This window comes from Nerophis ophidion, linkage group LG27 (assembly GCF_033978795.1).
Source record: "Nerophis ophidion isolate RoL-2023_Sa linkage group LG27, RoL_Noph_v1.0, whole genome shotgun sequence".
NCBI lineage: Eukaryota > Metazoa > Chordata > Actinopteri > Syngnathiformes > Syngnathidae > Nerophis > Nerophis ophidion.
Window position 1 is genome coordinate 16,722,158 of NC_084637.1, and position 17,275 is coordinate 16,739,432.

The following is a 17,275-nucleotide window of genomic DNA, read 5'->3' on the forward strand; positions in this document are numbered from 1 at the left end:
GTGTCTGCAGTGCTCACTTTGTAAAATGTCCATCCATCCATCCATCTTCTTCCACTTATCCGAGGTCGGGTCGCGGGGGCAGCAGCCTAAGCAGGGAAGCCCAGACTTCCCTCTCCCCAGCCACTTTGTCTAGCTCTTCCCGGGGGATCCCGAGGAGTTTCCAGGCCAGCCGGGAGACATAGTCTTCCCAACGTGTCCTGGGTCTTCCCCGTGCCCTCCTAACGGTTGGACGTGCGCTAAACACCTCCCTCGGGAGGCGTTCGGGTGGCATCCTGACCAGATGCCCGAACCACCTCATCTGGCTCCTCTCGATAAGGAGGAGCAGCGGCTTTACTTTGAGTTCCTCCCGGATGGCAGAGCTTCTCACCCTATCTCTAAGGGAGAGCCCCGCCACCCGGCGGAGGAAACTCATTTCGGTCGCTTGTACCCGTGATCTTATCCTTTCGGTCATGACCCAAAGCTCATGACCATAGGTGAGGATGGGAACGTAGATCGACCGGTAAATTGAGAGCTTTGCCTTCGGGCTCAGCTCCTTCTTCACCACAGCGGATCGGTACAACGTCCGCATTACTGAAGACGCCGCACCGATCAGCCCGTCGATCTCACGATCCACTCTTCCCCCACTCGTGAACAAGACTCCTAGGTACTTGAACTCCTTCACTTGGGGCAGGGTCTCCTCCCCAACCCGGAGATGGCACTCCACCCTTTTCCGGGAGAGAACCATGGACTCGGATTTGGAGGTGCTGATTCTCATTCCGGCCGCTTCACATTCGGCTGCGAACCGATCCAGTGAGAGCTGAAGATCCCGGCCAGATGAAGCCAACAGGACCACATCGTCTGCAAAAAGCAGAGACCTAATCCCGCGGCCACCAAACCGGAACCCCTCAACGCCTTGACTGCGCCTAGAAATTCTGTCCATAAAAGTTGTGAACAGAATCAGTGACAAAGGACAGCCTTGGCGGAGTCCAACCCTCACTGGAAACGTGTCCGAATTACTGACAGCAATGCGTACCAAGCTCTGACACTGATCGTACAGGGATCGGACTGCCACAATAAGACAGTCCGATACCCCATACTCTCTGAGCACTCCCCACAGGACTTCCCGAGGGACACGGTCGAATGCCTTCTCCAAGTCCACAAAGCACATGTAGACTGGTTGGGCAAACTCCCATGCACCCTCAAGAACCCTGCGGAGAGTATAGAGCTGGTCCACAGTTCCACGACCAGGACGAAAACCACACTGTTCCTCCTGAATCCGAGGTTCGACTATCCGGCGAAGCCTCCTCTCCAGTACACCTGAATAAACCTTACCGGGAAGGCTGAGGAGTGTGATCCCACAATAGTTGGAAAACACCCTCCGGTCCCCCTTCTTAAAGAGAGGGACCACCACCCCGGTCTGCCAATCCAGAGGTACCGCCCCCGATGTCCACGCGATGGTGCAGAGTCTTGTCAACCAAGACAGCCCCACAGCATCCAGAGCCTTAAGGAACTCCGGGCGGACCTCATCCACCCCTGGGGCCTTGCCACCGAGGAGCTTTTTAACTACCTCAGCAACCTCAGCCCCAGAAATAGGAGAGCCCACCACAGATTCCCCAGGCACTGCTTCCTCATAGGAAGACGTGTTGGTGGGATTGAGGAGGTCTTCGAAGTATTCCTTCCACCAATCCACAACATCCGCAGTTGAGGTCAGCAGAACACCATCCGCACCATACATGGTGTTGACAGTGCACTGCCTCCCCTTCCTGAGGCGGCGGATGGTGGTCCAGAATCGCTTCGAAGCCATCCGGAAGTCGTTTTCCATGGCTTCCCCAAACTCTTCCCATGTCCGAGTTGTTGCCTCTGCGACCGCTGAAACTGCACACCGCTTGGCCTGTCGGTACCTGTCCACTGCCTCTGGAGTCCTATGAGCCAAAAGAACCCGATAGGACTCCTTCTTCAGCTTGACGGCATCCCTCACCGCTGGTGTCCACCAGCGGGTTCTAGGATTACCGCCACGACAAGCACCAACTACCTTGCGGCCGCAGCTCCGATCAGCCGCCTCGACAATAGAGGTGCGGAACATGGTCCACTCGGACTCAATGTCCAGCACCTCCCTCGTGACATGTTCAAAGTTTCTCAGGAGGTGGGAATTGAAACTATCTCTGACAGGATACTCTGCCAGACGTTCCCAGCAGACCCTCACAATGCGTTTGGGCCTGCCAGGTCTGTCCGGCATCCTCCCCCACCATCGCAGCCAACTCACCACTAGGTGGTGATCGGTAGAAAGCTCCGCCCCTCTTTTTACCCGAGTGTCCAAAACATGAGGCCGCAAATCCGATGACACAACTACAAAGTCGATCATTGAACCGCGGCCTAGGGTGTCCTGGTGCCAAGTGCACATATGGACACCCTTATGTTTGAACATGGTGTTTGTTATGGACAATCTGTGACGAGCACAAGAGTCCAATAACAAAACACCACTCTGGTCCCGATCCGGGCTTTGTAAAATGTTTGTTTCATCATTTAACTTGTTTGAGAAAATTTCTGTGATGCAATCGAGTTTATTCTCAAATTTATAATTAGTGTTTGAGAGCACAATTAAAGGTAAAGAAAGAACAAGAGATCACATTAGTTTGTGTTTTTTTTGTGGTTGCTATGCCTAAATATAACTACGAAGACTTGCTTGTGCAAATAAACTAACGTCATGTTAAGTTCTAGTAATAAATATTGTGATTGTCTGTCCAATATACCGTATTTTGGTTGTCGATTTTCATAAAGAAATTAAAAGTTTAGTTGTTAAGGAAAGTGAAGTGCTTTATTCTAGACGGATGACCACAATATAACAACTTTGGTGATATTTTTTAGTATCAAGAAAATATCCTTAATAGTATTAATAAACTAGATGAGTAAATCTCTCATAAGCTCAACAGCATATACTGAATCTTGATATCACTAGCAAACATTCCTGAACAACAGGGACATATTCAGCTATGTAATGAGACAAAGTATGAACTTCACACCATAAAAACAACTGCAGACATGAATTGTAGTTAAGACCAATATTTGTAGTAGGAAATCTGCTGCAAACAAACGTATCTTTTTTCTCGTTAGCCTTACGATCACAGCAGCACGGCACTCCTCATGTCAGGGGTGTCAAACTCAAATACAGAGTGGGCCAAAATTTAAAACTGAACAAAACCGCGGGCCCAGGTTGAACAAAGTAACCTTTTAATAGGGACCCAAACAAGTTTTGCATTGAATATTGAACAAGCAAGGCTTATATACAGTATAGTGACATGCAAAATTGAGTTTCAAATGATAATAATAATAATTAAAAAATATCAATGGCATATCAAATAAAATTTAAATACAAATATAATGCCTCTTTTCTATTTGCAGCCTTCTGAGGTAAATATCAAAATATATTGTAGCGTCCTTAAAGAGTTAGTGCTGCAAGGGGTTCTGGGTATTTGTTCTGTTGTGTTTATGTTATGTTACAGTGCAGATGTTCTCCCGAAATGTGTTTGTCATTCTTGTTTGGTGTGAGTTCACAGTGTGGCGCATATTTGTAACAGTGTTAAAGTTGTTTATACGGCCACCCTCAGTGTGACCTGTATGGCTGTTGACCAAGTATGCCTTGCATTCACCTATGTGTGTGTAATAGCCTCAAAAATTATGCGAGTGGGCCTGCACGCTGTTTGTATGGAGGAAATGCGGACGTGACGACAGGTTGTAGAGAATGCTAAAGGCAGTGCCTTTAAAGCACGCCCTCATTATTGTTGTCCGGGTGGAAATCGGGAGAATGCTTGCCCCGGGAGATTTTCGGGAGGGGCACTGAACTTCGGGAGGATTGGCAAGTGTGAGAAATTGCGATGTTACAGCGGCACCGCTGCTGTGTAATAACTGCGGGCCAGCTGTAATGTTGATTTGATATTGCCTCAAGGGCCAAATTAAATTACACGGCGGGCCAAATTTGGCCCGCGGGCCAGAATTTGACACCCATGCCCTATGTCAATCAAATACGTTACTTAGCGATGCACACATATGTCCAACTTTGTCTCTTACAGATTAATGTTAAATGTGTAGACCCCTCAGATCTAAAGACATTAAGTGTCTTACCATGAATGAATTAACGTGGACCCCGACTTAAACAAGTTGAAAAACTTTTTCAGGTGTTACTATTTAGTGGTCAATTGTACGGAATATGTACTGTACTGTGCAATCTACTAATGAGTGTTTCAATCAATCAATGCCTCCAATCTTTTCTTCTCTAAGTACCGTGAGTGTCAATTGAAGTGAGGTAGAAGTCACCTTGGTATTGATAAATCTTTTTAAAATATATATTTCTTTACACTCCATCCCACTTAAAATATTTCTTTCATGATCGCTTTTATATTTAGCTGTAAACCTTTCAAAATAGAAATAGAAGTGCCCAAACGTGCCTCTAGGTCTCATGATTGCAACCCGCCTATTGTAATCTAATGAAGCTAGCTTCATTAGCATTAGCTAACATGCTGTGTTAGTATTATTACCCTACATTCTTTCTGTATTGTTTCAGTTTCACCAAAACGTCTCCGCGGAGTTATTGTGTATGTTTAGCTGATTGGAGAGCTAGCTTCCACAGCTAGTGGGTTCATGACGATGACCTCTGTTTTGTTTGATCAACCGTTTTACTGCCATGTTGCAGACACTGTTTGGAAACAGCTAAGGTATGTAAATAAACATTCACAAAATATTTCTGTGTAAATAACTCTGTGACAGGTCTCCAGCGTGTGGGTAGCATGGACCATCTATACAGGACGCATTGTAGCAGGTTTGACACTCGTTTATTCTTTCAATAAACATGCTTTCGTTCCTGTCGGTCGCGGCAATTTCTAGCACGACCTCTTTTCCTGCTCGTCTCGGTGTCCGGTGACTGCGTCTTCCGCGGGGGGGGGGTCATCTCTCCTCTGGTCGCTCGCGTCGTCTTTGTCGTCTGTCGTTTCCTCTCCTACTTCTGCCACGATTGCTCCTCCTTCTCCCCTTTTATGCTGCAGCAGAAGATGTAGGGATTGAGAGCAGGTGTGTCGTTTACGCACCTGACTCGGATTACTGCAGCGTCGCTCCAAGTGCGCCCCGCCTCTCCGGTCCGCTGCATGCTTTGCCTCCTGGCCGCCATCTCGGGTAGGACCGCTGTCTGTCCTATCCTGCCGTCGGCTCCGTCTCGCCACAAACTCATTATACAACGTATATATCTGCAGCTAATAAATTAAAACTAGAGATGTCCGGTAATGGCTTGTTTGCTGATATGCCGATATTGTCCAACTCTTAATTACCGATTCCGATATACATTCGTGGAATTAACACATTATTATGCCTAATTTTGTTATGATACACTGCTGGATGCATAAACAATGTAACAAGGTTTCCCAAAATAAATCAACTCAAGTTATGGAAAAAAAATGTCAACATGGCACTGCCATATTTGTTATTGAAGTTACAAAGTGCATTATTTTTTTTAACATGCCTCAAACAGCAACTTGGAATTTGGGACATGCTCTTCCTGAGGACGTTGAGGTGGGGGTGGCGTGGGGTGTATATTGTAGCGTCCCGGAAGAGTTAGTGCTGCAAGGGGTTCTCGGTATTTGTTCTGTTGTGTTTATGTTGTGTTACGGTGCGGATGTTCTCCCGAAATGTGTGTGTCATTCTTGTTTGGTGTTGGTTCACAGTGTGGCGGATATTTGTAACAGTGTTAAAGTTGTTTATACAGCCACCCTCAGTGTGACCTGTATGGCTGTTGACCAAGTATGCCTTTCATTAATTTGTGTGTGTTAAAAGCGGTAGATATTATGTGATTGGGCCGGCACGCAAAGGCAGTGCCTTTAAGGGTTATTGGCGCTCTGTACTCCTCCATGCATCCATGTACACAGCGGCGTTTTAAAAAGTCATAAATTTTACTTTTTGAAACCAATACCGATATTTTCTGATATTAGATTTTAAAGCATATATATATATATATATATATATATATATATATATATATATATATGTACTGTACACATATTAAGTATGTATTGTATATATTCGCAGATATGTTATATTTTATATTGCTATATTTATGTCAGGACTGTGACTAGGATTGGTTTTGCTTCTTCGATGCAGAGAGGATTTGGGACGAGTTCAGGTACATATTTATTTATTTATACACTATAATACAAAAGGCAAAACAAAGACGCGTTCAATGGCGGATGATAAACTAGGCTATGAAACACAAACAGGAAACAAAAACACTTGCTCGATGGCATGAATAACAATGAACTATAAACTAAAACAGCATGATGGCATGGCTATATAAAACAAAACACTTACTGTGACCAAAGGGGCATGAAAGCAAGGTGCGTGGCAGGTGATCGAGGGCATGAAGGTAGCATGTAGCAAATTCATTTATTTTTTTACTCTGCTTCTTACAACTTTCAGAAAGACAATTTTAGAGAAACAATACAACCTTAAAAATGATTTTCGGATTTTTCAACACATATACCTTTTTATCTTTGAAATTCCTTCCTCTTCTTTCCTGACAATTTAAATCAATGTTCAAGTTTTTTTTTTTATTGTAAAGAATAATAAATACATTTTAATTTAATTTTTCATTTTACCTTCTGTTTTTTCGACGAAGAATATTTGGGAAATATTTCTTCAAACTTATTATGATTAAAATTCAAAAAAATTATACTGGCAACTCTAGAAAATCTGTAGAATCAAATTTAAATCTTATTTCAAAGTCTTTTGAATTTCTTTTAAATTTTTTGTTCTGGAAAATCTAGAAGAAGTAATGATTTTTCTTTGTTAGAAAAATAGCTTGGTCCGATTTGTTTTATATTCTAACAAAGTGCAGATTGGATTTTAACCTATTTAAAACATGTCATCAAAATTCTAAAATTTATTTTAATCAGGAAAAATGACTAATGATGTTCCATAAATTCTTTTTTTAATTTTTTCAAAAAGATTCGAATTAGCTAGTTTTTCTCTTCATTTATTTCAGTATAATATTGAATTTTAAAGATTTGAAATTGAAGCTAAACTATGTTTCAAAATTTAATTTTCATTTTTTTCCTGTTTTCTCCTCTTCTAAACCGTTAAATTAAGTGTTTTTTTCATCATTTATTCTCTACAAAAAACATTCCGTAAAAGGAAAAAAAATGTACGACGGAATGACAGACAGAAATACCCATTTTTTTAATATATATAGATGTATTTATTAAAGGTAAATTGAGCAAATTGGCTATTTCTGGCAAATTATTTAAGTGTGTATCAAACTGGTAGCCCTTCGCATTAATCAGTACCCAAGAAGTAGCTCTTGGTTTCCAAAAGGTTGGTGACCCCTGCTCTAACGTATGACTGCTTTAATACATATGAAGGTTTTCCCTGCAAGGAAGCGACTGTGTGGACGCAGCTGGTGATTTGTCGAGTGAAACAACCACACAAAAGCATGACAACCAGCAATAACGCTTTTGTAAATAGTCCAGCATGTGGGTTCTTTCATAAGAAGGCAATATCGAGCGCTTTCCTCACGCCCTGTTGGAAGAGCATCTTTGAAGTCACAGCTCTGTGGTATGAAAGAACGCTGTATATTGGTCTTTTTTTTAAATTATTTTCTCTTACAGAAAAAAGCGGCCATGCCTTCCCCCAGTTAGGAAAGGAGGGAAGTGGACAGAAGCTGTGGGAGAAGTGAATCAGCCAGACGAGGAGATCGATGCCGACTGCAGTTCCAAAACAACCATAAAAAAAAGCCACTTTTTTTTTTGTTGTTGCTGCTTTTTTTAGGCTTGGTGACCTTGGTAACTGGCAAGTGGAGCGGAACATTTGATTGGTGTGCACACCAGTGTGTTCTTGCAGCAGGCTACAGGTATTTGGAATCAATATGTTTATCTTTCTTACATGTAGAGGAGGTTTGTGCACACTCCACTTAGTAGTGTCAGCAAAGTAAAAGGGGTGCCTTTCACTTTCACTTTATATGCCTTAAAAGCCTACTGAAACCCACTACTACCGACCACGCAGTCTGATAGTTTATATATCAATGATGAAATATTAACATTGCAACACATGCCAATGCGGCCTTTTTAGTTTACTAAATCCCGCGGAGTTTCTTGTTGAAAACGTTGCGGAATGATGACGCATGTTTGTGACGTTTCAAGTTGTAGCGGACATACTAGCTCAGCACCACTTACGGCTAAAAGTCGGCTCTTTTCTTCGCGCAATTACACAGTAATTTGGACATCTGTGTTGCTGAATCTTTTGCAATTTGTTCATTTAATAATGGAGACTATAAATAAGAATGCTTTTGGTGGAAAGCGGTGGATTGCAGCTGGTGTTTCTTTGTTTGTTGTGAAGCTTTAACACAACACGGTCAAGCGAACATGTTTCTCTATGTCAACCAGCATGTTTTTGGATGGGGAAATTGTGATATATATATATCTTACCGGAGACATCAGTGGATTATTCCTCCTGCAGTAGCTGTCAAAAAAGGCAGCTGTGATCTTGGCTCCTCGGCTTCTCTCTGAGACACTGCGTGTTCACCGCAGCCATTCAACCTCGAGGAATGTCTTTACAATCTCACTAAAACACTATTAAAACAATAAGCAGATAAGGGATTTTCCAGATTTATCCTAGTAAATGTGTCCAATTACATCTGAAACGCTAACACTGCTGTCGCTTTTTATTTTATTTTTTCTTTTCTAGTCCTTCACTATCAATATCCCCATCCACGAATCTTTCATCCTCGCTCAAATTAATGGGGAAAGTGTCGTTTTCTCGGTCCGAATAGCTCTTGCTGCTGGAGGCTCCCATTAACAACAATGTGAGGATGTGAGGAGCCCTCACACCGGTAACGTCATCGTCTGCTACTTCCGGTAAAGGCAAGGCTTTTTTATTAGCGACCACAAGTTGCGAACTTTATCGTGGATGTTCTCTACTAAAACCTTTCAGCAAAAATATGTCAATATCGCCAAATGATCAAATATGACACATAGAATGGACCTGCTATCCCCGTTTGAATAAGAAAATCTCATTTCAGTAGGCCTTTAACTATTTCCAGCATTAATTTTACAGGCAGAAGTCAAAGTTAGTCTATTTTGTTTTATTAGATTTGTCTGTATTGTCCATGATGGAAACATCATTTTAAGCAAATTTTATTTTATTTTGAGATTAAAAAAATCTGTGCAGACATACTGGGGGGGAAAAATATCTACAGTTGTCCCTCACCACACCACTTCAAAGTTACTATCATCACCATGTATATATATATATATATATATATATATATATATATATATATATAGTTTGCCCAACCAGTCTACATGTGCTTTGTGGATTTGGAGAAGGCATTCGACCGTGTCCAATGGGAAGTCCTGTGGGAAGTGCTCAGAGAGTATGGGGTATCGGACTGTCTTATTGTGGCGGTCCGCTCCCTGTACGATCAGTGCCAGAGCTTGGTCCGCATTGCCGGCAGTAAGTCGGACACATTTCCAGTGAGGGTTGGACTCCGCCAAGGCTGTCCTTTGTCACCGATTCTGTTCATAACTTTTATGGACAGAATTTCTAGGCGCAGTCAAGGCGTTGAGGGGTTCCGGATTGGTGACCGCAGGATTAGGTCTCTGCTTTTTGCAGATTATGTGGTCCTGATGGCTTCATCTGACCGGGATCTTCAGCTCTCACTGGATCAGTTTGCAGCCGAGTGTGAAGCGACCGGAATGAGAATCAGCACCTCCACGTCCGAGTCCATAGTTCTCGCCCGGAAAAGGGTGGAATGCCATCTCCGGGTTGGGGAGGAGACCAAGTATCTAGGAGTCTTGTTCACGAGTGGGGGAAGAGTCGATCGTGAGATCGACAGGCGGATCGGTGCGGCGTCTTCAGTAATGCGGACACTGTATCGATCCATTGTGGTGAAGAAGAAGCTGAGCCGGAAGGCAAAGCTCTCAATTTACCGGTCGATCTACGTTCCCATCCTCACCTATGGTCATGAGCTTTGGGTCATGACCGAAAGGATAAGATCACGGGTACAAGCGGCCAAAATGAGTTTTCCTACGCCGTGTGGCGGGGCTCTCCCTTAGAGATAGGGTGAGAAGCTCTGCCATCCGGGAGGAACTCAAAGTAAAGTCGCTGCTCCTCCACATCGAGAGGAGCTAGATGAGGTGGTTCGGGCATCTGGTCAGGATGCCACCCGAACGCTTCCCTAGGGAGGTGTTTAGGGCACGTCCAACCGGTAGGAGGCCACGGGAAGACCCAGGACACTTTGGGAAGACTATGTCTCCCGGCTGTCCTGGGAACTCCTCGGGATCCCCCGGGTAGAGCTAGACGAAGTGGGTTTCCCTGCTTAGGCTGTTGCCCCCGCGACCTGACCTCGGATAAGCGGAAGAAGATGGATGGATGGATGGAACGTATATATATATATATATATATATATATATATATATTATATAATATATATATATATATATATATATATATACATACATAGCTGAGATAGGCACAACGCCCCCCGCGACCCCAAAGGGAATAAGCGGTAGAAAATGGATGGATGTATATATATATATATATATATATATACATATTTATATATACATATATGTATGTATGTATTTCTGGCCTAAATCAGGTGTGTCAAACTGGTTTTCATTGAGGGCCACTTGTAACCGGCAAGATTTATTTCAATAAAGGTTGATGATTATTGTCTGTACACAATTGCATATGCATTTGAATATTATAAATAACTTGCCTTGCAGATTTGCAGATGTTTATTGTAAATAGTTTTGATAATCCAAAAATCCCTGGAATATCTTGTTGCTCATGCAGATAACAGATAATATTAAAGCTGAGAAGTTACGTTATTAATTGCAGAGTATTTAATTTCTCTCATAATGGAAATAATTAATACATTTAGCTGAAAAGCTTTATTGATGCACATTTCCAAGCTTTTTCAAATAATGTGTCAGGCCAATTCTGGCCCCTGGTTTGACACCTGTGGCCTAAATTAAACGTTTTCATGCATAAGAACTGCTACATGAACTAAAAATTGTTACCATCTGTTATGCCAAGTCATTCTTTATTTAGGGGTGTTTTTCCCGGGTTGTTGGTTCATTTCCTGCTTTTATTTTGTTTCCACGTCCTGTTTTGTGTGTGTCGTCCCTGCAGCAGCTTCACCCCTGCTGCTTGGTGATTATGTGTTGCACCTGGGCACTATTCAAGAGTCTGGCTTGAATGTGGGTGTGGGATCATTGTTTGGAGATTGTTGGAGTTATGTGCACGGTCAGTATTAGTGATTCAACTTTTGTATTTTATTTTTGTTGTGAGCTCTCTCACCATTTTCATGCACAGTTTCCCCCGTGCTAAGTCTTCTGGGTAATAATGTAGCATACAGTATAAATGTTTAGCAACACACCGAATATATTTTATGAAAAAAATGCTAAAATCAGATACAGTGGGGCAAAAAAATATTTAGTCAGCCACCGATTGTGCAAGTTCTCCCACTTAAAATGATGACAGAGGTCTGTAATTTTCATCATAGGTACACTTCAACTGTGAGAGACAGAATGTGACAAAAAAATCCAGGAATTCACATTGTAGGAATTTTAAAGAATTTATTTGTAAACTATGGTGGAAAATAAGTATTTGCTCAACCATTCAAAGCTCTCACTGATGGAAGGAGGTTTTGGCTCAAAATCTCACGATACATGGCCCCATTCATTCTTTCCTTAACACGGATCAATCGTCCTGTCCCTTTAGCAGAAAAACAGCCCCAAAGCATGATGTTTCCACCCCCATGCTTCACAGTAGGTATGGTGGTCTTGGGATGCAACTCAATATACTTCTTCCTCCAAATACTTTTTTGCCCCACTGTATATATATTTAAAGACAAAACTTAGTCAGCTCTGTGTTACAGGTGACTATGTATATTATTATTCTTAGTTCTTAGTTATTAGTTAGAATATTTTTCCGCTTTTTATTCAGGTTAAAATATAAAAAAAAATTCTTACATGTATCTGTTACTTTCCTTTGTAAGAATAAAATTATAATAATTCTAATAAAACTATTGTGTAGCTGCATAAGTGTGTCAACAATTCTGCTTATACAAAAATATTAATGTTCAGTTACACATTTAACAGTGTTTGATTATTGTTGCTATATTTTCTCAAATTAAATCATTCACAAGCTGTTTTTTTTTTGTTTTTTTTTATTGAACATGGTTTATTTGTATTTTATAATGTTTTTTATTTTGAGAGCTTATAATATATTAGATCAGGGTTGTCTGAACCTTTTCCACTGAGGGCCGCATACTGAAAAGTATGCTCGGGCCATTTTGATTTTTTTCATTTAAAAAAAAAAAAAAAAGCTAAAAAAATTTCAGCTGATTTTATACTTTTTTTAAATTTTATTATTTTTTTACATTTTCATTGTTATTCTTTTCTTTTTTCCGACAATAGGCTGCGGGCCGAAAAATGCCCCCCTGTCCGCACTTTGGACACCCCTGGTTTACATGCATTTATATATTCATGAAACCTTTATTTATCCAGGGGAAGACTTTTAAAAACAGATTTTCATTTGCAATGCTGACCTAGCAAAGAGGCAGCATGTACATGTTAGACATGTTGAAGTGTGATGATGATCTCTTTTATCAACAAAAATTTGCGCTGTCAACCGTTCACAAACACTCTTAACGTGTTGGAACATAAATAAATGTTTAAAATGGACATACGTGTAGAATGACGACACAGGAGTGGTGTTTTCTTCTGTAATAATAATTACTTTTATTAGTTGTAAATAATTCAAACAGTTAAGTAACTTATCAATGAGCCACTATTAAGTTAGTGTGGTTTAAAATGATTAAAACATCTATAAAGTATGTTTGCTAATTTTTGTTGAAATATTTAGCTTTTTAAAGTTACAGTTCTAAGGAGCACTTCTAACATTGACAGGAAATTTATAAAATCATTGATTCAATATTATTGAAAAAAAATCAGCCTCCAAACATTGCAACTTTTGCCACAACTTTCTGAAAAAGCTGCAATGAATTTACAAACCCCGTTTCAATATGAGTTGGGAAATTGTGTTAGATGAAAATATAAACAGAATACAATGATTTGCAAATCATTTTCAACCCATATTCAGTTGAATATGCTACAAAGACAACATATTTGATGTTCAAACTCATAAACATTTTTTTTTGTGTGCAAATAATCATTAACTTTAGAATTTGATGCCAGCAACATGTGACAAAGAAGTTGGGAAAGGTGGCAATAAATACTGATAAAGTTTAGGAATGTTCCTCAAACACTTATATGGAACATCCCACAGATATGCAGGCTAATTGGGAACAGGTGGGTGCCATGATTGTGTATAAAAGCAGCTTCAATGAAATGCTAAGTAATTCACAAACAAGGATGGGGCGAGGGTCACCACTTTGTATGCAAATTGTCAAACAGTTTTAGAACAACATTTCTCAACAAGCTTTTGCAAGGAATTTAGGGATTTTGCCATCTACTGTCCATAAAATCATCAAAAGGTTCAGAGAATCTGGAGAAATCACTGCACGTAAGCGATGATATTACGGACCTTTGATCACTCAGGCGGTACTGCATCAAAAACCGACATCAGTGTGTAAAGGATATCATCACAATGGCTCAGGAACACTTCATAAAACCACTGTCAGTAACTACAGTTGGTCGCTACAACTGTAAGTGCAAGTTAAAACTCTACTATGCTAAGCCAAAACCATTTATCAACAACACCCTGAAACGCCGCCGGCTTCACTGGGCCCGAGCTCATCAGAGATGGACTGATGCAAAGTGGAAAAGTGTTCTGACGAGTCCACATTTCAAATTATATTTGGAAACTGTCGACGTGGTGTCCTTTCAGAACAAAGAGGAAAAGAACCATTCAGATTGTTATAGGTGCAAAGTTCAAAAGCCAGCATCTGTGATGGTATGGGGGTGTATTAGTGCCCAAGGCATGGGTAACTTACACATCTGTGAAGGCACCATTAATGCTGAAAGGTACATACAGGTTTTGGAGCAACATATGTGGTCATCCAAGCAACGTTATCATGGACGCCCCTGCTTATTTCAGCAAGACAATGCAAGTCACGTGTTACAACAGCGTGGCTTCGTAAAAAAAAAAGAGTGTGGGTACTTTCCTGGCCCGCCTGCAGTCCAGACCTGTCTCCCATCGAAAATATGTGGCGCATTATGAAGCGTAAAATACGACAGCGCAGACCTCGGACTGTTGAACGACTGAAGCTCTACATAAAACAAGAATTGGAAAGAATTCCACATTCAAAGATTCAACAATTAGTTTCCTCAGTTCCCAAACGTTTGACTGTTGTTAAAAAAAAGGTAATGTAACACAGTGGTGAACATGCCCTTTCCCAACTACTTTGGCACGGAAACGGGGTTTGTAAGCATTTTAGGCTGCCGAATAAAGCCTGTAAGATTTTGGAAGGACTGTTAAATGTTAAATAATTGGTTAATAGTCAACTGTGGGATGGTTTTCGTGTCATACTCCTTATATCGCACTAATCTGCCTCTTGAATTATTGTTTATGACAATGGAGCATGCAGATACATAAGCCACACCCACTAGATTTTAGAATATTTTTTTCCAATATATTAGCCGCACCGGACTATAAGCCGCAGATATAAATGTTGTGAAATGATTTAATTACACAGAAATAGTTTATCTGTTTATTTATACTAACTTATTGTTTCTTAACTGTGTCTGTAACAAGGCAGTAAAACAGCTGATCAAACAAAACAGAAGTCATCGTCATGGACCCACTAGCTGCGGAAGCTAGCTCTCCAATCAGCTAAACAGACTCGAGGACTCCACGGTGACGTCTTGGTGAATTTACTGCGTGATTTGTGAAACTGAAACCATACAAAAATAAGTAAGTTAATAATACTAACACAGACACTTGTACACGTTAGCTGTGAAGGTCTTCCCTTCCGGGGTCCGACGGACCAGTGTGACCACAACACTTTGAGACGTGGATCTTTAACAGGAGAGTTTTTTATTTTTCGTTTGTTGTCGTTTTTCAAGGTTCTTCTTTTTGCTTTTCAGCAATCTGGTTTTGTTATCAAAGTTTCTTCTTTGCTTTTTCAGCCTCTCTGTCTCTCCTGCTCCCACGTTCTCCTCCCCTCATGGTCTCCGGCGCTGCTAATAAAGGGAACAGGTGATTAGATAACTCGTTTCAGCTGAGATTATCCACTCACCTGTTGGCTGCTTCACCAGGCCCGCAGGGAACGCGTGACCACGCCCCTCCCCAGCATATTAACTAATGCTAATGATTAAAGTAGCACGTGAAAAAAAATGCATGAAAACACTTAGTAAGAATAGTTTTGGTTCTACTGGAAAAGTTACAAACATGGCTTGGATTGATGAATGAAGAATCCATATGAGTAAAAACGCTATGGAAGGCTCGAAGACAAAACGGCAATTGTACTTCCGGTTCATGGCTCAGTCTGAACAGAATGCAGTGAGCGAACTCGTCCAAAAGATGGCGCCATAGCACAAACAGCTATTCAGTGTGTTTACTTGTTCTTAAAAAATTATATTTACATTATGCCCGTCAAAGAATTAATCAGCCGCACCGTTCTATACGCCGTAGATTTCAAAGGCTAGGAAAAAAGTAGCAGCTCTTAGTCCGTAATTGACGGTACTGGCTCTAATTAGCTTCGTTAAAAGCCCACAGATGCAAATGTCCAATTAACAGCTGGGTATTCTCGTTAAAGCCAAATCTGTCCTCCAAACGAAGGAGCAAAGTAGGGCAAACAGTCCGTGGTTCAGCTGGTAGAGAAAGAGGAATTCGTCCTTTTGATAAGATTCTCAGACGTCCTGCCGCTCGAGCAAATGTCATGAAATGTCAGCTGTCTGTTGTTGACGTGACGGCACACACTTATTGCCAGTCGCACCTTAAAATGTTGGCCTTAAAAGGTCTCGGAAGGAGAATAGCAGGCCTGATTAAAATGTTAATCCAGCACTCAGCCAATCAAAAGGCAGAGAGTCGTCTAATCTTGCTATGAATTAATCATTTCATCACATGTAGCCTATTTTTCAAATTTTCTCCCTCCCCCCAACGTGACCCCAAAGGAAATAAGCGGTAGGAAATGGATGGACTTGGCAACACTCCCGAAATTCATCGCCTCTCCCGGAAACCTCCCGGGACAAATTTTCTCCTGAAAATTTCCCGAAATTCAGGCGTAGCTGGAGGCCACGCCCCCTCCAGCTCCATGAGAACCTGACTCAGCAATGTTGTGACCCTCTTAAACAGGACAATACTGCCATCTACTGTGCATAGAATAGAATACATACTTGCCAAACCGCCCGGATTTTCATGAACGGTCAGCGAAGCACAAAGCGTCCGCAGAGCAGCATCGTTCACGACCCAGTATTATGGGCCACCTCGCAAAATGGAGACCCGATGGTGTAACTTATGCTGAGACAAAGATGGCTATGCTGATAGCTGGAAGTTACATTCCGTTCTCATTTGCGAATGTCTACAACAAATCCATGATATATGTTCCCGGATTCGGAGATCGCTCGCAAATACGCAAATGCCAGAACAAAGGTTACTCAAATAGTGAAAGGTAAGCGATGTTGTTGTTGTTTTTTTAGTAACCAGCAGGCACAGTATAGTTAGCAGAACAACTGTGTTTTTATTACTGTGTATTTGATAGGTGCCGTCGGAAGTTCAACTACCGTATTTCCTTGAATAGCCGCCGGGGCGCTAATTAATTTAAAACCTCTTCTCACTCCTGCGCTTATTCAAGGCATGCGGTAAAAGTAAGCAGGCGCTAATAATTTTAAAACTTCTTCTCCCCCTGCGCTTAACAATGACATGCAGTAAAAAATTGAGTGTGATATAAAAAAAGGAAATAAATTATAAATAATTATTCTGCGGCCGCGGCCCGGTGGTTGGGGACCACTGTTCTACAACATGTCATTACGCCCACCTTTACACCATTCTTTCTGCGTGCCGGTCGCAAGCATGCACATCGCTGCTTTCTCATACGAGATTGCAATGCATAGTTGATCAACAGCCATACCTTTTACACTGACGGTTGTGATATAAACAACTTTAACACTCTTAATAATATGCGCCACACTCTGTGAACCCACACCAAACACATTTCGGTAGAACATCGGCTGTGTAACACATTATAAACGCAACATAAGAATTACCCAGAATGCCATGCATCCATGACTCTTGGCTATATTATACACGCGCCCCCAACCCCGCCCACCTCAACCGGCACACGGAGAGGGGG

General features: G+C 41.6%; 1 protein-coding gene and 1 long non-coding RNA gene across 2 annotated transcripts in view; both read left to right on the plus strand.

The window, feature by feature from the left end:
• The window catches only part of LOC133544158 (fibroblast growth factor 14-like), a 203,979-nt gene extending 195,884 nt beyond the window's left edge, over nucleotides 1–8,095 (plus strand). Inside the window, exon 6 of the mRNA XM_061889255.1 lies at nucleotides 7,623–8,095. Coding sequence (XP_061745239.1) covers nucleotides 7,623–7,782 — 160 coding nt within the window. The 3' untranslated portion in view covers nucleotides 7,783–8,095. The remainder of the gene's footprint in view (nucleotides 1–7,622) is intronic.
• Nucleotides 8,096–10,665: 2,570 nt separating this feature from the next.
• LOC133544186 (uncharacterized) lies at nucleotides 10,666–17,043 on the plus strand. Its single transcript, XR_009804599.1, has 3 exons — nucleotides 10,666–11,262; nucleotides 14,737–14,849; nucleotides 14,936–17,043. It is a non-coding gene; the product is annotated as an uncharacterized LOC133544186 (long non-coding RNA).
• Nucleotides 17,044–17,275: the final 232 nt, after the last annotated feature.